Source organism: Melospiza melodia, chromosome 22 (assembly GCF_035770615.1).
Source record: "Melospiza melodia melodia isolate bMelMel2 chromosome 22, bMelMel2.pri, whole genome shotgun sequence".
NCBI classification, from domain to species: domain Eukaryota; kingdom Metazoa; phylum Chordata; class Aves; order Passeriformes; family Passerellidae; genus Melospiza; species Melospiza melodia.
In genome coordinates this window covers 8921959-8943747 of record NC_086215.1, presented here as the reverse complement: position 1 = coordinate 8943747, position 21789 = coordinate 8921959, and the positions used below count along the sequence as shown (strand labels likewise).

Sequence of the window (21789 nt, the reverse complement as noted above, 5' to 3'; positions counted from 1 at the left end):
AGCAGCGGGAAAAGGGATGGACCGAGGTGATGTCCCGGCCATGCGTGTCCCGGCCAGGGTCGCACCTCCTCGCTGCCACCCGGACACCTCATTTTAAAATCATGTTCTAGCATGATTTCATGCTAGAATTTTCAGACATTTGCCCCTCGCCACCCCAAGTGCAGCCGCATCTCAAGCCCTGCTCTTTGAAGCAGCGAATGCAGGTACAGCGTGCTCTCCTGCCGCCGCACACCCTGGATGGACAGCTGCGTGTTATATTAAGAATTTTTAATGGATACAGCTCTAGGCAGGTGGCACCAGCCAAAAACACAGAGTTCCAGGGAGAGCAGGAGGCAGCGTGAAGCACAGCTTCAGCAGCAGGCACACAGCAGAGGCTTGACATTTCTGTGAGAGCAGCAAATTTGTGTGTTCACTGGAGATGTGTAATTGTCCTCCCAGAGAGACAGTGAGTGGCCACGGCCCCCTGCCTCTGGCCAAGCTGGATCACGCTGTGCTCTCGCTGTTCCATGGCTTTGCTTTCCCAGAGCTGTCCTTGGGCAGCAGCAGGGGAGCCCCTGCCATCACACCCCCACAGCACTGCGGCTCTGGCACCCCACTCCTCGGGCAGCTTTTGTGCAGAATTAGAAGGGCGATGGCTTTGTTCTCAGCAGGAGAATCCTGTGTTCCTTCCAGGCCACTGGACCCACCAGAGATGTTGCTGGGGGAATTCAACATCGATGGCAGTTTTACATAAATTACACAAGACTTTAGCAAACCTGATTTGCAGCACTGTGAGCAGAAAAAAAACATAGGTAAAACCGGTTAAAAAATGAAGCAAGCTCCAGCCTGGGGACTCGTTTCTGCTCTCATGGGAATGACTTCAGTTACCTGGAGTCACAGCCCAGCCAGCACGAGGTGGGCTGAGCCAGGACCTGGCTTGTCCTGCAGCCTAGCCCACACAGGAGCACAGAGGAACAGAAATGCCTTTCCTTTAAAGGCAATACAGCCCCTGACCTCTGCCACCCCGTGGGAGTGACACAGGCAGGAGCAGTGTCCAGCTGTTCCCCATCCAATCCACACTGCCTGCACAGCCTGCTGCCATCAGCCAGCTCCTCTCCAGTGGGGCTGTGGGTGCTGCTGCTCTGACACCTCCTTTGGCTGCATCTCTGGGACTTGGTGGCAATTGGCTGTTTTGTAGCCATGCCTGGTGACATTCAGCGAGCCAAGCAGAGCTGGCTGCGGCCTTGTCTTACCCTGGAGCAAGGGAACAGCAAGACCTGAGCTCCTCTCATACTGAAGCAGGCTGAGGATGTCCCACCTGCCTTCCAGGAGCTGGGTGAGGATCCATCTTTGCTTTGTTTCTGCTCATTAATTGAGCCCTCCCTGCTGTGAGCTCCCTTCCCTTGGGAGGCAGGCAAGCTGTGTGCCCTCAGGCGAGCAGCTCTCTGCCTGGCTTCACCAGCATTCCTCTCTGCACCTCTATGACCACAGCACTGCAGGGTGCTGTGCAGCAGGACCAGCTTCCAGCATGTGTGAGAGCCTCTCTTCTCCTGGGGCAGGAGGGAGTGCCAGGCAGTACAGCTTGGGTACACTGCATACTTGGTAAGCTGTCCCAGCGATGGGAAAGGAGGGATGGAGGAGATCTGTGAGGATTCTTTGTTCACTCTGCAGTGGGAGACCAACCCTGGAATGGCTCCATATCCTGCACAGAAACATCAGTGCCCCTGGTGGGTGGGTGTCCCCCCATCCCAAGGACAGAGGTGGTGGCTGGAGTCGTGCTGCAGAGTGCTTGAGGTGCGGAGCCTGAACGGGTGTGGAGAAGGACCTGGGGTGTGATACTGAGGGAGGGCAGTGCAGTGGGAGGGATTGGTGCTGGTGAATGCAGAGTGTCCTTCCCTCTGCCATTCCCTGTGCAGGGTGGGCACAGAGGACGTGTGGCAGCAGCCAGCCACCTGTCACTTGGAGCAGCTCTCAGGGAGACTCCTCAAAATGTCCTCCAGGTTCTGCTTGTCGGCCCGGATCTCAGCCAAGTCGCTCTCAAACGCCTGGATCTGCTCCTGCTGCCGTGCTGCCTCCTGCTGCAGCCGCCTGAGCTGCCTGGCCAGGGGCCCTGGTGTGGCCAGGCGCAGCCACAGCTGCTCCAGCTGCAGCCTCCCAGCGCTCAGCACCGCCTCCACCTCCGTGTCCTGCTCCAGCTCACCTGGGCAAGGAGGGAGAGTGTCACAGACATCTTTTATGAAGAACCCTCTCCTTAGGATTTTTCCTCCTGAGAAGCTGAGAGGCCTCAGGAATAAAATGTAAACATTGATTATCGGCTGCTGTTGAATGCAACAGGTAGATCTTTGGCCCATGTTGGTTGTTTCTAATTAATGGCCCATCACAGCCCAGCTGGCTTGGACAGACAGTCTGAGCCACAAGCCTTTGTTATCATTCTTTCCTTTTCTATTCTTTGCTAGCCTTCTGATGAAATCCTTCCTTCTATTCTTTTAGTATAGTTTTAATATAATATATATCATAAAATAATAAATCAGCCTTCTGAAACATAGAGTCAGATTCTCTTCTCTTCCCTCATCCTCAGACCCCTGTGAACATGGTTACAGGAGAGGACATGGATGAGAGCAGAGAAGGGGACAGGAGATGTTCTGGATGGACTCCATGGCACCAGGCAGACTATAAGGAGTGGGTGCAGCAGGGCATGGAGGCTTTGCAGCTTCTCACTGATCACAGACAAGCAAACAGAGCTGTGGCTCCAGGCAGGGCCTGGCCACTTCTTATTCTTACAAATGGGTCATGGTTTCCAGGCTTTTTCAAAATTTCTTGTATGCAAAAGACCTGGAATGCTCAGAAATAGACCCATGTGATAAAAACAGGAGGAGCTGGAGCAAGACCAACCAGCAACAAGGAGCAAACCAGTCTAGCACAGCCCTCAGTTCCAAAGGGACTTTGCCAGCCTTGCTCTCCCTGAGGATCCCAAGGGAGATCAGTGTACCCAGGGCAGACACGAGCACACACATTCAGCAAGCCCCAATTCATTCTCCATGAGCCTTAAAGAAGCCTTGCTGAGACCATGGATATCTCAGCCAAAAGAGCACCCAGCCCAGCCTGGATGGCCATCAGGCAGGAGTAGCAGTGAGCAGGAGAGCCCTGGTCCCCAAGAGCCCAGCCCTTCCCCTGGAACTCACACCCCATTTCCCCCTAGCTCTCACCTAGGCTGTTCAGCAGGTTGTTCAGGGTCTCGATGTCCGACATGAGTGAGCCCCGGGCTTCCTGGAGACCTTTTGCCATCTCACTCACCTCTGACCCCACCTTCCAACAGAGACAGACACCCAGATCAGGGACACCACTGACCCTTGGCTGGATGGTGGAGGAGATCCCAGGAACATTCCCAAGGTGTTGTTACTACAGTGGAGCTCCCCAAGGTGTTGTCCCTACAGTGGAGCTCCCAAACCAGATTGCTCCCTATGCTTTGGGCTGTGGGCAAAGCTGCCTCCATGCTCTGGAGGACACAGCCTGCCCAAGGGAACCCTGCTGACCTGCTGGGCTTCCTCCAGGTCGCCTCTGAGCTTCTCAGCCACGTGCTCCTGCCGGGAGAGCTCCCGCTGGGTCTCATTGGCACGCATGGCGAGCTGGCTGGCGTGTTTGAGGGCCTGCTTGCTCTCCTGCAGCACAGCCCGTGCCCTCTGCAAAGGGACAGAGATGGGGACAGCCACCTGAGGACACACAGCCTGCCTGCAGCAGCCTGGGCTCTGTGGGTGATGCTGCCAGCCTGGCCATGCCCAGCAGCTCCACCCCAACCCCTCAGCTCAGACCTTGGCACTCTCCTCAGAGAGTTTCTCAGCCTCCCCAGCTGTCCTCTGGGCTGTGGTGGAGATGGACAGGGAGTTTCCCAGAGTCTTCTCTGCCTGTTTAATCTTCCTCTGAGCATCCACCACCACTCTGTCCCGCACAGTGGCCATCCTCCTCCTCAGGGCAGCCTGGCTCTTCCGATGCCCCAGCACCTTCTTCATGCCTATGGGAGCAACCTGGCCATCACCAAACTGTCCTTTTCTCCCCTTGCCACCTGGTGAGAGCCAGGTTGTGGCTGGAGATGCTCTGACTGGTGCCTTTTACCTTCCAAGCTGGCCAGGAGGGACTCAGCATCGGAGAGAACAGCTTTTCCTCGAGAGACAGCCCTGGTGGCTATGCCATGGGCAGAGCCAGCCTGGTCCTGGAGCTGGAGAGAAGATAGGAGGAATGAGGCTGGGCAGCTGGGAGGCATCTGGGAGGAATGAGGCTGACCACACCTGGCTGCTGGAGCAGCAGGGATGGGGCTCCCCATTCCTGTGAGCAGCAATTACCTGCTTGAAGCCGTGAGTCCTCTGCAGTTCCAGATGCAATCCTGCTGCCAGAGTGTGGGATGCCTCCACAGCCTGCTGAGCCAAGGGCTCCTGGGCTGCTGCTGCCTGCTCCAGCACTGCCAGCTCCTGTGCCAGGTCTGCAGCCTGCATTGGCAGCACCTGCTGCGGGATCAGGAGTGCCAAAGGCTCCATGAGATCATCTCCCAGCTTGGTAAAGCAGGAGGTAGGGGTGCCAGCAGGAGCTTAGTTTGGGTGCTGCTCACCTGCCTCAGAGCAGCCACCTGCAAAAGTCTCTCAGCCAGGTCAGCCTGTGCCTGTTCCACAGCTGCCAGAGCTCTCCTGGCCTCTGCTGCCACCTCTGCCATGCCAGCACCCAGCTCCTCCTGTGCCCGCTGGATTTCCTCATACCTACACAGGACGCTGCTGTCAGCCAGGGCCCTCTGGTCCCTTCAGGGATGAAGAGGACAATGTGGCCCTGGACATGGATGTAGCAGGAAATTCTGGGGCTTTTCTTGAACCCTCCCCAGCACACAGCACCCTGTCCCTCTGCTCTACAGCACTGTGGTGCTATGAGCACCCTGCATGTGCCTGTTGGGCAGGTGGCAAATCCCTGTGACTGAGCCCTGTGACAGGGACCTGGCCAGAGGGAAGGGGCTGTGGTGCCCTGCCAGCCCCTCACCCAGCCTCCAGCTCGTCCTGTGTGCTGTTCCTCTCCAGCAGGTTCCTCAGGAGCTCAGAGCTGGCATTGGAGACACACAGTGCTCTCCTGACCACGGCCTCCACCTGTGCCCTGGAGTCCTTGTGGCTGCAGGGACAAGGACACACAGACAGAGGCAATCAGGATTGGCCTCCTGGAAAAGGAATGCCCCCTGCACCCCCAGCTGGGCTGACAGCTTCCTCTGCCTGCTCAAATCTTACCTCTTGGACAGAGCCTGAGCCTCCAGTGCCCAGCGGCTCCAGTTTGTGGGCTGCTGTGGGATTTCCTGGGGAATTTCCTTGGAATGCAAACAGCAGCACTGAGACCCTGGCAGGGGACAGGCACCCCTGCACCCTGCCAGCCCAGCACCACCAAGAACCTCCCAAAGGGCTAGAGCAAGGAGAATATCTCCTCTTGGCTCAGCTGCAAGGAGGGCCATACCCACACTGAGCCCAGGCTTTCCCACTCCCCCACTCTGCTGGTCACATCCCACCCCAACAGTGCTGGCAGGCACATCCCAGTGCCCCCAGGATTGCCACCACCCCCTCAGGAGCCCCTGAGAGTCCCCACCGTGGTAGCCAGGGTGTCAGCAGCGTGCAGGATCTCCTGCTCAGCCGACTGCAGCACGGCCCCAATCTCTGAGAGCAGCGTGCAGGTCTTGGGGGGTCCGTGATGGGAGCAGCTGCTGGCCTGGCTGGCATTGCTGAGACGGCCTTGGGCAGTGTTCAGTGCCCCTGCCAGCTGTCCCACCTGCACCAGGAGGGTGGCCCAGGCACCTGTGGGCAGCACAAGCATCTCAATGCCCGTTGGGGTTGCTCGGGGCTCCCTGCTGCCCTGTGGAGCTGCCCCATGCCCCAGCCCCTAACATCTACTGCTGAAAGGGGAGTGCAGTCCCTCTGGGTGTGCAGGAGGAACCCAGGAATTCAGCACCCAAAGGGTACCCCCCAATAATGCCCATCACTGCCTGCTCCAAGACCTCAGTGGTGTGAGCATCCCTGCAGTGTTCTGTCCTCCCAAAAAGGCACGTCCCCTCCACTGTTCTCCCCCAGGTCACACCACACTGAGGCTAGCACGCACCTGGGACCTCCTTGCACCCCCCCAGCATGTCACAGCACCCTGAGGGAGCAGAGAGTGGGAGGAAGGAGAGTCCCCTGTACCTCTCAGGAGGTGTGGGCTGGGCAGCCCATCTCCACGGGGTGCATCTCCCAGCATGGCAGCCTGGCCCGGGTGGGTGTCACAGCCTGGCTTCTGCAGCCACTCCTCCATCTCCTGCAGCCTGGCCTTCAGACGGTCAGCCTGGGGGCAGGACAGGGGACACGGGGGGACAGTGAGGCACTGCAGGGGTGTCACAGACATCTCTTATGAAAAATCCTTTCCTTAGGGTTTTTCCTCTTGAGAAGCTGAGAGGCCTCAAGAACAAAATGTAAACATTGATTATCTGCTGGTGTGGAATGCAACAGGTGAATCTGTGATTGGTCTCATGTGGTTGTTTCTAATTAATGACCAATCAGAGCCCAGCAGGCTCAGACAGAGAGCCCAAGACACAAGCCTTGTGTTATCATTCTTTTTCTATTCTTAGCTAACCTGCTGATGAAACCCTTCCTTCTACTCTTTTAGTGTAGTTTTAATAAAACATATATCATAAAATAATAAATCAAGCCTTCTGAAACGTGGCGTCAGATCCTCCTATCTTCCCTCATCCTCAGACCCCTGTGAACACCATCACACAGGGGTGCTGTGCCTGTCACAGGCTGTACCTCGTCCTTCACCAGCCCGTAGCAGGCAGGGCACTGCTGGCAGCGGGAGCTCAGCGGCTCCAGGAAGAAGTTGGCCTGGCAGCGGTCACACTTGTAGCCCACGAAGCCAGGGTGGCACAGGCAGGTGCTGTTCTCGTGGCACTGCGGGGTGATGGAGCCCAGCGGGGAGCAGTTGCAGGCTGCAGTGGGGGCAGAAAGGCGTCGCAGTGTGGCTGCCAGCCCTGCTCTGGGGACAAAGATGCAGCGCCCGTTCCCCTTACCTCGGCAGCCCCTGGCAGAGAAGCCGAAGAAGCCGTGCTGGCATCGATCACATCTCCTCCCCGTGACACCAGGTTGGCAGGAGCACTGCCCTGTCAGCGCGTGGCACCCGCTCTCCCGTGACCCTGTTGGGTGGCACTCACAGCTGGCATGAGAAGTGGAGGGTCGTGAGCAGGCAATCAGTGCAGAGAGCAGAGCTGGGAGCATGGAGCCATCCCTGGCAGCCCCGTGGGATGCCCCACATACCTCCTGCACCCCACGGTGGGCTCCAGGCCGTAGTAGCCAGGCTGGCACTGCCCACAGGCTCTGCCTGTCACGTGTGGGAGGCAGTGGCACTGGCCTGTGCCAGGATCACAGCCCTCCAGCCTCGGGTCTGAGCCACTGGGGCTGCAATCACAAGCTGTGGGAGACAAAATAACCCTTAAATCCCAGCATAAATAACCAGACAAAATAACCCTTAAATCCCAGCATGGGGCAGGTGGATTGGCCTGCAGGTGGGCGCTGGGGCTGAGCTCCTGACAACGTGGAGAGCCACATTCCCCCATCAGCCAGGGCTCCAAAGAGCCCCTGCAAGCCAGAGTACCTCTGGGGAAGGATGGCAGTGGAGCAAGAGGGCAAAGGGGGACAGGTGGGGGCAACCTGGACCATCCATCAGCCCCTAAACCTGCTGGGCATCCCCTTCCACCCTCTGCCTTCACTGCTGGGAGGGTTTTGGCTGCAAGTGAGCCGTGCCCCGGGGCGGTACTTACGAGCACACTTCCCAGCAGGGCTGGGAGCCAGCGCATCCCCGTAGAAGCCCGGCCGGCACCTCTCGCAGTGCTCGCCCATTGTGTGGTGGAGGCAGCGCAGGCATCGGCCGGACACGGGGTCGCAGTTCCCCACGGCATTGGGATCCACGTTCCCGTGGCACTGGCAGGGCTCGCAGGGGTGCACGGGGCCTCTCTGCCCCAGGGGGTCCCCGAAAAACCCATCATCACAGAGCTCACAGCGCTTTCCTGGGGAAGGTGGAACGGTGGCGAGGATCCGGCCGTGCCCACGCTGCCCACGGCCCCTGTGCCCACCCAGGCCCGGCCTCACCTCTCTGCCCCGGGGGGCAGTGGGTGCAGACCACCTCCCCAGTGCTGGGCACCTCGGTGCAGGGCGAGCGGCCGGGGCAGGGGCAGGGCTTGCAGTCATCGGAGCGCCCCACGAAGGGGTTGCCGTAAAAGCCAGGGCTGCAGCGCTCGCAGGAGGGACCCTCTGTGTTGTGTGAGCACTGGCAGTGCCCTGCGGGGAGGAAAATCCAACAATAACCCCAACACACCCCCATGAACAAGCCCCACCACCACAACCAACCCTATCCCAAGGCCATAACCAACAACACCCCAACGAGCCCAAGCTTCCAGATGGGGATCCTCCGCCAATGACGCTGAATAAACAAACACTACCAACATCCCCCCTAAATAAACTATAACGAGCACCAAAGGCACAAGAGAGACCCCCTAAACTTACTAGTCAACCTCACCCTGCAACCACTGCTACAACTAACCCCAACACCCTGTAGTAAGGGTAGGGGTTAGATGCAACCCAGCGGATCCCTTGCTGAGCGCGGCAAGAGGGATGTGCAGCTCCAAGCGAGGGGTTGCACATCCCCAACCAGCACTCGGGATATTTTCCCTCCTTGCCCAGTCTTTGGTAGAGGGAGAAGGTTTTGGAGAGGCCACGGAGGCCACAGCGATGCAGGGACGAGGCAGCGCTGGCACAGGCAGCGCCATCAGTGTGCGCGGGGGCTGCCGGCGCCTGCCGTAATCCACAACACATTTCCGAGTGTCGAGCCGCGTCCTTTCCAGCCCGGCTTGGAAAACACAAACAGCCGGCCCGGCACCCACCGGGGAGCATCTCCAGAGCGAGCCGAGCCTCTGAGTCAGCCTTCCGAAATGGGCTGTGAGGAGGAGAGGGAGGAAGAGGAGGAAGAGGGGGGCTCCAGGAACCCCCAGCTCCAGGCAGATGCTCTGCTTCCCTGGAGACAGAGGAGCTGGGGGAGGATTCCCCCCGTGTTTTGTGGGGTCGGGTCATACCAGGAAGGCTGCGCAGGAGGGAGTGTTATTCCATTTTCCCCACATCCAGGCAGAGTCAGACGATGGAAAAGAAAGAAAAAGCGGGTGGCAGGAAGAAGTGGAAAAATAAACGAAAGGAAATGCGCAGGCTGGCAGCGCCCAGGCCGGAACATCAAAAGTCTGGCCCCTTCCCTGGGGATTGTGCAGTCGCGGCGCCAGCCCCGCTCTGCGGGATGAGGGCGGGTTTGCAGAGCTGCTGCCGTGGTTCTGTGGGCAGGGCAGGCACATTTGCCGAGCTCTCTGCCTCCCCAAGCCCTCTCCATCCCTGCTGCACATCATTATTGCTCCCCACCGAGGAGAGCCAGCCACCAGGGGTTGGGCTGGTTGGGCTCCTCTGGTGTCTGCCCTCTGTGTTTTCCTGCTTTTTTCCTCGTTTCTCTGCTCAGGTTAACTCTCAGTTTGCAGATCCCAGAGCTGTCCCCAGTCCTGCTCCTCTCATCGGGCAGTGATGCTACCTGTGAGACCCAGCCGAGCTAAACCCTCTCTGCTGCCCTGGTCCCTGCTCCCTCACTCCTCTGAGCACCAGCACCCTTCCCTCCTCCTCCTTAGAAGTCATAAATTCTCATGAAAAATGCTCCTCTAATTATAGATTACCACCATTATTGCACTTCATTAATAATCTCTATCTTTGCAGTTATGAACCCTGTCCCTAGAACCACCCAAGCGATTCAGCTTGCAGATTTTGGGAACCACAACCTCACCAGTGGTTCCCAGCTTCCCTCAGAGCAAGCAAAGGCGGGGATTTGTCACCCACACACGGAGCAGCGGGTGAGTGGCGGGGCTGGAGGGTGCACACCTGTGAGGGGGTGGCAGTCCCCGTGCTGGTTGCAGGTGCAGGGCACGCAGCTGACGAAGGGGCCGCCAAATGGGATCTCCCTCTTGAATCCAGGTGCACAGGACTGGCAGAACTGCCCGCTGTACCCCGTGGGACACGTGCACTCCTCCACCCAGCCCGCCCGAGGGCCCGGCCCGGGGCGAGCAGATGTGAGCTGGACCTGGCTCAGGGACAGCCTGCCTGTGAGAGGGGAGAGCCGTGTGGGAATGGGGTGCTGCATGCCCTGCTCTGCCCTGAAATGCTCCAGACAGACCCCAGAACACCTCCTTGAGAGCCCAGGGGTGTTCACAGAGAGGAGGCAGCCCCTGCCCCAAAACACCCCTGACAATCTCTCTCATCCTTCAGAGCCTGATGCTGCTTCACTGTCTCCAATCCCACCCCAGCCTGGTCCCCATGGGGATGTCCTGTGGAGATGTCTCAGTCCCACCCCAGCCTGGTCCCCATGGGGATGTCCTGTGGAGATGTCTCCAATCCCACCCCAGCCTGGGCTCCATGGGATGTCCTGTGGAGATGTCTCCAATCCCACCCCAGCCTGGTCCCCATGGGGATGTCCTGTGGAGATGTCTCCAATCCCACCCCAGCCTGGTCCCATGGGGATGTCCTGTGGAGATGTCTCCAGTCCCACCCCAGCCTGGTCCCATGGGATGTCCCCTGGAGCCACCCACCTCTCCCGGGGCCGTGGCTCACGCGGAGATGGAGGGAGCTCAGGTTGGAGAGCAGGCGCTGGAAGCTGAAGGCCGACAGCAAAGGCTCTGCACCCTCCTCTGCCTCGTGGAGCCTGTTGGAGAGGGAGTGGGGAAGGCAGGACAGGGCCAGCATGGGCTGGGTGCTGCAGGACAGCTCAGCTCCATGCTGGGACCTGGGCAGGGGGTCCCCGAGATGGGCAGAGAGCAGTAAAAGACAGCCCAGACAAATCAGGCACTAAGCCCTAAACCCACTGAGGCTCCCCAAAACACCGTGATGGGTACCTGAAGGTGACAGCCTGCTTTCCATGCTGGAGCTGGCTCTTGCTGCTGGACATGGTGATCTTCATTCCCTCGCCCTCCAGCAGCAGCTGGACCTGGAGCAGAGGCCCTCCAGGTTCTGTTCTTGTCCCATCCTCCACTCCCAGCAGCAGGGACAGGAGCTGCCCATAACTGAGGCGCTGGTTCTGCAGAAACTTCTCTGTGAGGGGAGAGAGGAGCAAAGTCTGTAGGACATGGAGGCACAGCTCTGCCAGGACTGCCAGTGCACTCCTATTCCCACCGCCACCATCAAGAGCCACAGCCACCCTCCTAAAGTGGTGCCAGCTCCAGCCTGCCCTCCTGGGGTCCCAATGCACTGTTCCAATGCCCACCACTGTGTGTTCTGCTATGGAAATATTCTTAGCTCTGGAATGGAGCCCAGTGCCTCCTGCAGCAGCATAGCAGTGGGACGAGAGAACCAAGGGATCCACAGTACCTGGTGCAAGGAAATCCACTGGCTCCTCTCCATCCCACTCAGCGATGATCTCCCGGCCAGCCCAGCGCAGGGGCAGCTCTGTGGTGCCTGGAGCTGTGGCAGCCCAGCCCTCCAGCCCTGTGTGACAGGATAGAGTGGCAGGGCACAGCTAGGGGAGCAGTGAGTGCCTGCCAGCACAGCACCAGCTTTCAGGGGCTCTGTCCCTCCTCCCAACACTCTCTCCTTGGAAGGAGCCAGCGCTTTGTAACACCCTGCTCCACTTGGGCCCTGTGTTCTCATGCCCTTAACCACCCCTCATCTATTTATTTTCTTAGATTTGGAGGAAATTGTCATCTTTAAACTTTTGCCCTCCTGTCTGTGCTGCCGTTCTAACATTACTGTGTGCTGGTGAGCACAGGAAGCCAGAGGAGAAATGCTGGAGAAGCCCAGAAGAGATGGACCATAGTTGCATTAATTTCGTTTCCTTAAGAAACCAGTTAAACTCCCCCCCATTCCACAGGGTTAGCTATTTCTTCCAGCTCTGCAGGACAAACACTTGGAAATCTCTCAAGTGGGCTGTGCTGTGTTATCAAATCATCCCCAATTTATACTTTCACCCAGTGTAAGAAAATTCCATCTGATCCCCCTCCACTCTGGGCTGGGGAATGTTTTGGGGAGCAGGGATTTAGGAGGGTGCTGTGGCTGCGTCTCAGCTCAGAAACTTCCAAACCAGCCCCCAGAGGAGCAGCCCCAAACTGGCTGTGTGAAGGATGGAAAAAAAGGCTCGGTTTAAAGCCTGGCTCGGTTTCAAGGCCGGGAAGACATTCCAGCAGCACGGCAATTGGCAGCGCGGTTTAAAGGCAATTAAGATCCGCCCGTGCCCGGCGCGTTGGCACCCATCTGGGAAGCGCGGGGTGCCCGCCGGGGGTGCCCGTGCCCGCGGTGTCCCCGCGGTGTCCCCGCAGCGTGCGGCAGATGGCAGGGTTTCCCCAGCATCCCGCACGCACCCAGCCCTGCCAGCAGACAGGCAAAAGCGCCACCTCCCTCCCTCCCTCCCGCCCGTCCAACCGAGCTGTCACATCCCAGCCGGGCACGGGGACAGAAGGGAATAATTGGGGGAGTTCCCAGCAGGCTCCATCCTATTGGGGTTTTTTTTTATCTTTCTGAGCTGGTCTTTAGTGCTCCTGCCGTCCCTGGTGTGGGGCAATGTCCATGCCTGATCCCACAGCCCTCCCTGAGCCATGCACAGCCCCAGGAGCAGGTTGGCATGGAGGGGTGCCACGGGGAGCCACAACACCCTGTCCCCGTGGAGCTGGGGGCAGGAGCAGAAATTTAACAGCAAAACAGGGGCAAGCCAGAGAAATCCCTCTCCACCCATCACCACCAGGGAGATGCTCAGCCCCACAGAGGGACATTCAGCCACATCCTTCCCAACCATTTTTGGCTGAAATTGGCAGAGCAGTGCCCTTAGTTTTACTTGGGGCTAGGGGAGGTCGTTACCTTGGCTGAAGTCGGAGCGGATCTGGGTCTCCTCGTAGCCATCTGCCGCCCTGCAGGCGCTGGAGTGGCCGTAACAGAAGCAGCTGGTGCAGCCGATGGGGTTGTGGGGCTGCAGGTTAAACCAGCCCGGCTGGCACCTGGGCACGGGGAGGAAACAGGAGAATGTGGCACAGGGCAGGCAGAGCTGCAGGGAACCACGGCAGTGTCACTGTGTGGGACTCTGGTGACACTCCTGTGAGCCCAGCCCCGGTGGTCCAGAGGAATGCAACCCCACAGCCCTGTCCCCAAGCCCAAGACTGGAAAGGGACAGTGTTCCTGTCCCCATGCCAGGTGCTCACCTGTTGCACAGGTGTCCCTCCACCCTCTCCTTGCAGGTGCAGTGCCCCGTGTTGGGGTCGCAGGTGCCCACGCTGCCCGCGGGGTCACAGCTGCAGGGTCTGGATGGGCGAGATAAAGGCAGGACGGGGTGAGATAAAGGCAGGACGGGGTCGGTCCCATCCCACTGTCCCTGCCCAGGCCGAGCTCCCCCTCACCTGCAGCCGCCCTCGCTGAGGCTGTGGTAGCCGTCCTTGCAGCGCTCGCACTTCCAGCCCGTCACGTTGGCTTTGCAGACGCAGCTCCCCGAGCTGTCGCACTGGGGCTGCAGGGACCCTGCGGGGACCCGACCAGCCCTGGGGCTCAATCCCAGCCGGGGAAAGACGGGGAAACCCCGAGCAAGAGAGAACCCCCCAAATCCATCCCTCCCAGCAAACCCCGGCTGGGTTATCGGTAGCTGTGCCGCACGCACCTGCGGGGTGGCAGTGGCAGGGCTGGCAGGCTCCCTGCGGCTCCCAGCGGTAGTAGTTCTGCCTGCAGCTCTCGCAGCGGGGCCCGGCCGTGTTGTCGCGGCAGTTGAGGCAGTGTCCCCCGTGCCCGCTGCGCCGGAACAGCTCCCGGTCGTAGAAACACTCCTCGGAGCGGCCGCTGCAGTTGCAAGCTGCGGGAGAGGGCGGGAGGACGGGTGGGCACCTGGCGGGCACTGGAGGACCCAGATGGGACCCCTTGGCCCAGCAGTGAGAGTTTTCAGCAGTGCCTGTGCCCTCGGAAGCAGAGGTGGGTGCAGTACAATGCACGGAGCAGATGAGTACCCCGGGGTACAAATCCTCCCTCCCTCCCAAAATGGAGCAGTGCGGGAAGGGCAGGAGGTGCCAGGTGAGCTGATGCAGCAGCAGGGCACCCAGAACCGCTGGGGGGTACTCACGGAGGCACTCGTTGGCAGCCTCGGCCGTGCCGCGCGCCCAGGGCCGGTCCTGGTAGAAGGGCTGGCAGCGCTCACAGTCGGTGCCAGCCGTGTGGTGCTGGCACACACACACCAGCTGCCCGGCCTCGTCCGGCAAGCACTCGCTGGCATGGCCATTGCATTTGCACCTGCAGTGAGACCCCAGCACGGGGCAGCTGCTCTGAGCACAGGGTGGGCAGCAGCAGCAGTGGCACAGTGCCCAGGCTGTGCAGCGTGTGACCCTGCTGCTGGCCTGGCTGTGGGGTGAGAGCAGCTCAGGCTGTGCTGGCCTTGGGGCCGCCTGTCATGTCCCTGAGGCTCTCCCACTCTGGCCAGTTGGGAGGTCACACACTGAGGGTGGCCCGTGCTGACCAGCTCCAGCTGCTGACCCCGGAGGTGGGACAGCAGCTCCAGGTCTGCTGGCTGGGAGCTGTCCCAGCCCCGCTGCCTGGGGCAGACAGTGCTCTCAGGGATGGGGAAATTTTCCACTTCTCCCAGCTGGGGAAGGGCATGTGCAGCACAGCCCGCAGGCAGCACCAAGTGGGTGCCACCTGCATCTCTATCCCACATCTGCTGTCCTTTCCAGCTTCTCTGCCAGTGGCCTCTGCAGCTTCAGGTCATCTTTCCACTAGAACCCCACAGCTCCCATTTTGCAGTGCCCAGGAACCAGCAGAGTCACAGGAGGAGCAACACGAGCCCCAGCATGATTAAAAGCCATTGGGCTGGGAGGGAACAAAGCAAATACAGCTGGTGGCACATGGACTGGGCTAGTGGGGAAAAGACCTTTCTGCACAGCTGGGAGGTCTCCAGATTTCATCCCCTATCTCTGCATTTCCAGCTCCAGTTTACACATGGAGGAAGCCACACCTGAGCAGTTTGCCCCAAAATCACAATTCAGACAAGAGATGGGGAGCAGCTGCCCCAGTCCCACAGCCCCAAGAAGGTCCCCATACTTCTGCCTGGCTGCTCCTCACCTGCCACCAACAGAGAAGTCAGAAATGGCGTAGTAGTAGGACTGCAACACCTTGGGGTCCTTGAAGATGTCATCCCCAAATGTGTTGAGCCGGTTCAAGGAGATGAGCAGGTCAGTGACTGTCACCCACTCCTGCAGGGGACATGGGGAAGCCACCTTGGTGGAGAGGTCTGGGCCACCATCTCCCACCCCAACCAGGCCACATCCTGCAGCTTTTCAAGCCGGGCTGCAGCTCATCCCCAGCTGGGTGCAATAATTCCCTTGATCCCAAGGCTCCGTGCCCCACACCCCAATCCCACCCTGGTGGCACCTGCAGCGCGGGGCTCCCATCAAAATTGTAGGCGCTGGGCCGTCCCTCCAGGGTGGAGAAGGCCACGTTGCCGCCGCTCAGCGGGGAGATGTCGCTGAACTCGTCGCTGCAGAAGGCCACCTGCTCGTCCTCGCCGGGCCGCAGGTACTGCCGCGGCTGCTTGCCGTAGGTTTTGTGGCAGGAGGCGCTGTAGAACTGGAAGGGCACCCAGGGCCCCCCGGCGCGGCTGCGCTTGTAGATGGCGAAGCTCTCGGGGCGGCTGGTGTGGAACTTGAGCCGCACGTAGGTGATCTCGTAGGCTTTGCCTGGGGACAGAGCCACCACGCTGTGACCCTGTGTGGGTCACTCACCACAGCCTGGGTTATCCCAACAGCACCCTGCAGCACCCAGCACAGCTAAAAATGGACAAATCACTGCCCTCACCTGTCACAGATATCTTTTATGAAACATCCTTTCCGTAGGATTTTTCCCCTTGAGAAGCCTCAGGAACAAAATGTAAACAATGATTATCTGCTGCTGTGGAATGCAACAGGTGGATCTTTGATTCAACCATGTTGGATGTTTGTAATTAATGGCCAATCAAAGCCCAGCCAGCTCGGGCTCTCTGTCCGAGCCACATCATTCTTTGCTATTCTATTCTTAGCCAGCCTTCTGATGAAATCCTTTCTTCTATTCTTTTAGTATAGTTTTATTGTAATATATATCATAAAATAATAAATCAAGCCTTCTGAAACATGGAGTCAGATCCTCGTCTCTTCCCTCATCCAAGACCCCCTGTGAACACGGCCACACTCACCCATCTGCCCTCAACAGCTCCTCCTTGGTGCAGCCCAAACCCTGTGTGGATCCAAGCTGGCTCTCGCCCCAATGCAGGGCTCACCCCTTGTGTGGTGCACTGGGTGGGTTGCAAAGAGCAGCTCCAAATCCACGCTGTGGGGGAGAGTTAGGCCCACAGCACTGAAAGCATCCCCAGGGCAGTGGTGCTTTAGGGATGGAGAGCTGGAAAAGGTCAAGGCCAATCCCTTCCCAGGGAGCTGCATGCCAGGACCTGGCATCGCTTCCATCTTTGCTGGGATGAAGACAAAGAGAGGCCACCAATCCTTGGGGCGTCCCAGCGAGCTCTGAAAGAGCTTGAAAGGATTAGCAGAAAGGAAAAGAGAAAACACCAAAGTGAACATCAGACCCACTTAATTGCCAGAGATGAAGGACCAGCTCAAAGCCCGAATTGCTCCATAACAGCACCACTCCTGACAGCACAAAACAATTAGCTGCAAGGTTTTGGCTTTATTTGAAAAGATAATGAGTTGGGAATGTTAGAGGGGTTATTCCGGGACTAGGAAAACAAGCCTTTAATTGGGCCCATATGAATTCTGTCGCGTATGTGCTGCGACTTTGCTGCGGGGGAGCCGAGGCAGCCGGCTACCAGCGCTGGGGAAAAGCAGCTGCATCCCATCAGGGATGCGGGAAGCTCTGCCGGGAGAGGGGGACAGAGCCACTGCCAGCCCACCCGGAGGTGACGAGAAGGGGCTCAGCTGGGCTGTGCCACCCTCGCCTGGTGCCTGTCCCCTCCCTCGGGCAGCGCTGGTGGCAGCGGGGGTGGCCCTGTCCTGCACGCCCCGAGCCTGGCAGGCGCCGGTTCCCAGACAGCGCTGTCCCCAGAGGGGTTCTACCAAAACAGCGAGGTCGGGGCCGTCACCTCCCGGGGCAGCTTGCTCTGGGAGAGGAAGGGAAGGCAGGGCTGTGTCAATAAACCACCCCTGCCCCAAGTGGCCCCGCATGAGGGGAGGGGGTGGCCGCGCTGGGGCAGCCCCGTTTTGGTGCCTCCAGCTGGGGTGGAGCAGATTCACTTTCCTGAGGAATTTTCGTGAGAGGAGAAATTTGGCTGATTAAATAGGCTGTCTGAGAATTTTCATGTGCTTTTCCCAGACAGGCTTTTTAATCAGCCAATTTCTCCTAAGGAAAAAAAAAAAAATAAAAAAAGATCCAGAAAATAAACCAGGCTGGTTGTCTCCTCTTTGCTGCTCAGGTGTGACAGGTCCCAAAGCCAGATGTGCTGCTGGACAGCGATGCTGGGAATGGTACACAAGCAGCACCAGGACCCCTGGGTGCTCTCCCAGCTGTGCACCTGCCTTCCCCTGAGCCCAAACTGCAACCTGGGGCTCCAAGAAGTGAATTCTGGAGAGGAGGAAAGGAGCATGTGGGACAGTCATGTCACCTACATGTCCTGTCATCTCTAGTCCTGCAGGAAAATCAGAGTCACAGACACAGATAATGCCTGATCTAGACACTCCAAAGTGAGCCATTGGCATTCAGATTGCTTCCTGAGGAGCCCTGGAGTCTGCTGCCTTTGCAAGCCATGGATATTTTGAGTTCCTTCCTGACATCTGACAGGGCACATACAAGAGCTGTGGACACTTGGGATGATCGACCAGCTGCGAGCCCACTGCACCATAACAGCATGGCTGGAACCTCACAGAGAGAGAGAGATTTAAAGGAGCATAATCTAATTAACGCCAATCAACAACACACAGGTAAACACGGGTCTTGTCCAAGTCATCCCATGTCTTATTTAATAAGCTCCCCAGGCAACCACGCTGCAGAACTTACAGGAGGTGTGAGTGAGCAAGACAGGCAGGCTGAGGGGACACACTGCATGGGATGGAACACCCAATTACTTGGTGGAGCTCAGGGGCAAGGACTCAGCCCAGGTTGCATTCCAGGGGACTGCAGTTGGGCTTCTCCTGCTTAACCCAAGTGAAAGCATTGAGGCAGCAATAAAAACATCTGTGGCTGGGACAAGAACAGGGCCTGGCAGTTGTGGGAAAGGTCAGAAAATGATGTGCCAAGCACCAAGATGGTATTTTTTAGCATGGCAAGATAAAGGAGCTGTGTAGGAAGAAAGGTACAATGGCAGAGGATGCTCCAGCTCACGAAGGGCTATAGGGCTGGAAGATGAGCTCGGTGCAATGCTTGAGCCTTGGCTGTGTTAACAGAGACAGATACAGCAGGGCAGTCACAGGGACTGGGCTCCACTGGAAACCCCAGTGTGGGGTCCAAGAAAGACCACAGAGGAGCCAGGGAAGAGCTGGAAGAAGGACGGAGAATGGGAAAGCAGCCCCGGGGCTTGCAGAGCCCGCACATGTGGGTGTGCACAGCTGGGACTGGCGGCCACAAAGTCGCCCGGCGGCGGCAGCTCAGCCACACGGGCTGCATTCGGGTGGTCTGTGCCCCGGGTCACCCACACACGGACTGGGGACAAACAGCCTGTGCTGGGTGGGCAAGAGGCTGGATAATGCCCTCAGGAGCAGGGAGTGAGGATGGCAGACTCCTCCAGCACCGCTCCTGGTGCCAAGCCCCAGCCCGGGGACAGGAGCAGATGTCCTTCCGCTCGCAGGGCACTGGGAAAGCAGCGACCTCCAGCCAGCCAGGCAACTCCCAAATCCCTGCTGGGACAGGCATGGACCCTCCACGGCCACCCCGACCCCGCTGGGTCCCACCAGCACGGCTCAGTGCCACCCCGACACTCGGCTGCCCCCTCACCAGTGCCACCCCGACACTCGGCTGTGCCCTCACCAGTGCCACACCGACACTCGGCTGCCCCCTCACCGGTGCCACCCCGACACTCGGCTGTCCCTTCACCAGTGCCACCCCGACACTCGGCTGTCCTTTCACCAATGCCACACCGACACTCGGCTGTGCCCTCACCAGTGCCACCCCGACACTCAGCTGTCCCCTCACCGGTGCCACCCCGACACTCGGCTGTGCCCTCACCGGTGCCACCCCGACACTCATCCGTCCCCTCACCGGCTCCAGCCGCAGCCCCTCCACTACCCGCCTTCAGCATGCAGATGGCAGGAGACTGCAGAGAATGAAGATTTTACAGCGCTGGCCAACAGCCAGGAGAGTTTAGATGGCAGGAAAATGTTATAAAACCTTTTTAAAATGCCAGGCATGCCCCTTGGGTTTAAGCACCCTCCAGGTGGGCGGCTTGCACAGTATTTAAAACACAGAGGGTTTGATGCCAGCTGGGGAAACCTACTGGGATTGCACGGTGAGTCTGGAGCTCGGCACCCCGAGACACACCAGGCACCCCGAGCAACGCACGGGGGTGAAACAGGAGGAGCTTGGCACCCACGGCAGCCACCCTCCCCGGGCAGGGCTCTCCCAGGGTAGGAACCATCTGCCTCCAGCTCCACAGGCCTCCAAAATCAGTGAATAAAACATCCTGGGGTGAAGGGGGGAGCAGCACTCTGGGCATGGCTGGGAAGCAGCACAGACAGGCCCAGCTCCTGGCATCCCGGGCAAGGCTGATGGAGCCCATCCTCCCCGAGTCCTTTCAGCGCTCTGCACAGTGCAGCTCCCTCCATCCACCCCCCAAAAAGCCCTGGGGAGGGTCCTGTCCTTAACCCAGCGCTGGCAGCAAGGGCTGCAGGCTGCAGGAGCATCCAGCCCCATCTCTGCGCCCCGATCTCCCTCCACAGACCCCGCCGCGGCTCCTGCTGGCGCTTACCCAGGTGCAGGGTGATGTTGACGGAGTTGGGGTGCTGGATGCCGAAGGCCATGGACTGGCTCTGCCACCAGGTGCTCTCCTCCTGGCTGTGGAAGTCGGTGAGCAGGGAGGCGTTGTGGTGGCGCCGGGGGTCGCTGGCGTCGCAGCGGTGGCACAGGGCGCTGGCGTGCTGGGCGCCCATGTGCAGGCAGTAATCCTCGGGGGGAGACCCGCACGTGTTGCTGGCACGGACGGCCCGGCCGAAGGCGGCGTTCTCGAACACGGGCATGCAGCGGCGGGGCTGCCCCCGGGGGTCCCAGCAGGGGGATGAGACCCCCAGCCCCAGCCCCAGCAGGGCCAGCAGGCAGAGCCCCGCAGGCCGAGCCATCCCGGCCGGACTCTGAGGCTCCTCTGGATGGCAGCAGGCGGGACGGGATGGGACGGGACGGGGTGGGATGGATGGGATGGGATGGGACGGGTCCCCCTGCCCGGCACCTCCTCTCGCTCCGAGGTCCATCTTGTGGAAGCTGCTGGGAATGTCGAAATATTCCTGTGAGAGGCAGAGCTGTGGAGTTTGAGATCCCTGCAGGACATGCTAGTGCTCAGGCCGTGGGGATGGGACCATCCGGTGCTCCATCCCCAAAACATCTCCCTTTCTTTGTAGATTGGGGATTTGCATCTCCAGCTGCGTGGGCATAGCCGAGCTCCTCCATTTCTCAGCCGTGGGAATGAGCTTGTGGTGGTGCATATCTCACATGAGGATTTTTCCTTCAATTGGTAGGGATCACCACTTTTTTTGCTGCTCCAAAATCAAGGGTGGATTAGGGAAAGGCTCTGAAACAGATTCACTTTGAAGCACCTTCTCCCCACACTGATTTATGGGGGGCATTGACTGCTCTCCCACTTACACCAGCCTGCCTGGGCTGTGGGTCTGTGACACCCCAGCACCCTCGAGTGGGGGGTCCCATCCCTGCCTGCTGCCCTGAGCCAGCCCAGTCCCCCAGACCCAAGTGAGGGCACATTCCTGTGGAGGCATCTCCATGGGGTGGCAAACCAGATCATCACCAGACCTCATTAGCAGCTCTCAGCTAATGCTAATTATAGTCTGTGCCAGGGGAACCTCTCTGGGGACCACGGCACCCTCCAGATCTGACCCATGAGGGCAGGAGGGTGGCAGCACACAGGGACAGAGGCAGCCTGGCACGGTGCCATGCCCCTGGGCAAACCCTGACCCACACCCCACAGGGCAGTATTTGCAGAAGTGGGATGCACAGGGGAGCTCTGACCCCCACACCACTTCACTGAGCTGCCCACAGGGGCTCTGGAAACTTAGTACTCATATATAATTTAAGCTCTCTTCCTCCCCTTCCCTTCTACTCTTATTTATTTTATTCTCCTTCCCCTCCACGCTGCGGGAGAAAGCACCAGAGGGGAGCTGTGAATCAGAGTCCTGGGCAGCAGCGCCGTTTCAAAGCCCCATTATCATATATTGACCCAGGCTCTGACAGCCAGAGCCAGCTCCTCTGGGAGGGCTGCATTTCCCAGCATCCAGGAGCTGTGCAGCAGCTGCTGGGAGTGGGCAGCCACTGGGAAACCCACTGTCAGCCTCCGGGGAGAAGGAGAGGGGTTTGCAGCTCAATTATTGCCCCGCGCGTTCCCAGCGCCAGTTTTGATGGGATTTGCATCCTGCAGGGATGAGGTTTTCCAGGTGTTTTGCTTTTCCTGTGGTACTGAGGCTGTAAGCTCAGGACAGGAGATAGAATCATAAAATACTCTGAGCTGGAAGAGACCCAAAAGGATCATTGAGCCCAGCTCTTAAGTGAATGACCCATGTGGGGATTGATCCCACGACCTTGGCACTATTAACACCGAGCTCTCACC

At 59.0% G+C, this 21789-nt stretch overlaps 1 protein-coding gene across 1 annotated transcript; it reads right to left on the bottom strand.

The window, feature by feature from the left end:
* Positions 1-250: 250 nt before the first annotated feature.
* LAMC3 (laminin subunit gamma 3) lies at positions 251-20212 on the bottom strand. The gene is made up of 28 exons (XM_063174535.1): positions 19930-20212; positions 15420-15724; positions 15111-15241; positions 14119-14285; positions 13666-13854; positions 13412-13529; positions 13217-13315; positions 12879-13015; positions 11400-11516; positions 10928-11123; positions 10625-10737; positions 9921-10139; positions 8106-8294; positions 7778-8023; positions 7275-7428; positions 7031-7173; positions 6771-6949; positions 6171-6309; positions 5584-5789; positions 5235-5311; positions 4996-5121; positions 4580-4724; positions 4317-4475; positions 4090-4192; positions 3789-3988; positions 3513-3659; positions 3186-3285; positions 251-2179 (listed from the first exon to the last, which is right to left on the bottom strand). Exons 1-28 carry the CDS (start codon positions 20195-20197, stop codon positions 1935-1937), a joined length of 4617 nt encoding a protein of 1538 aa, XP_063030605.1. The 5' UTR covers positions 20198-20212; the 3' UTR covers positions 251-1934.
* Between the last annotated feature and the right edge of the window lie 1577 nt (positions 20213-21789).

What these genes read in the sequence shown, in the direction of transcription:
- LAMC3 (XM_063174535.1), bottom strand. Translation starts at nt 20,197, where the DNA reads ATGCCCGTGTTCGAGAACGCCGCCTTCGGCCGGGCCGTCCGTGCCAGC. An exon ending in AGTGGATTTCCTTGCACCAG is followed by an intron (nt 11,124 to 11,399) that starts GTACTGTGGATC and finishes CTCCCCTCACAG; the next exon opens with AGAAGTTTCTGCAGAACCAG. An exon ending in ACGGGCTGGTGAAGGACGAG is followed by an intron (nt 6,310 to 6,770) that starts GTACAGCCTGTG and finishes TCCTGCCCCCAG; the next exon opens with GCTGACCGTCTGAAGGCCAG.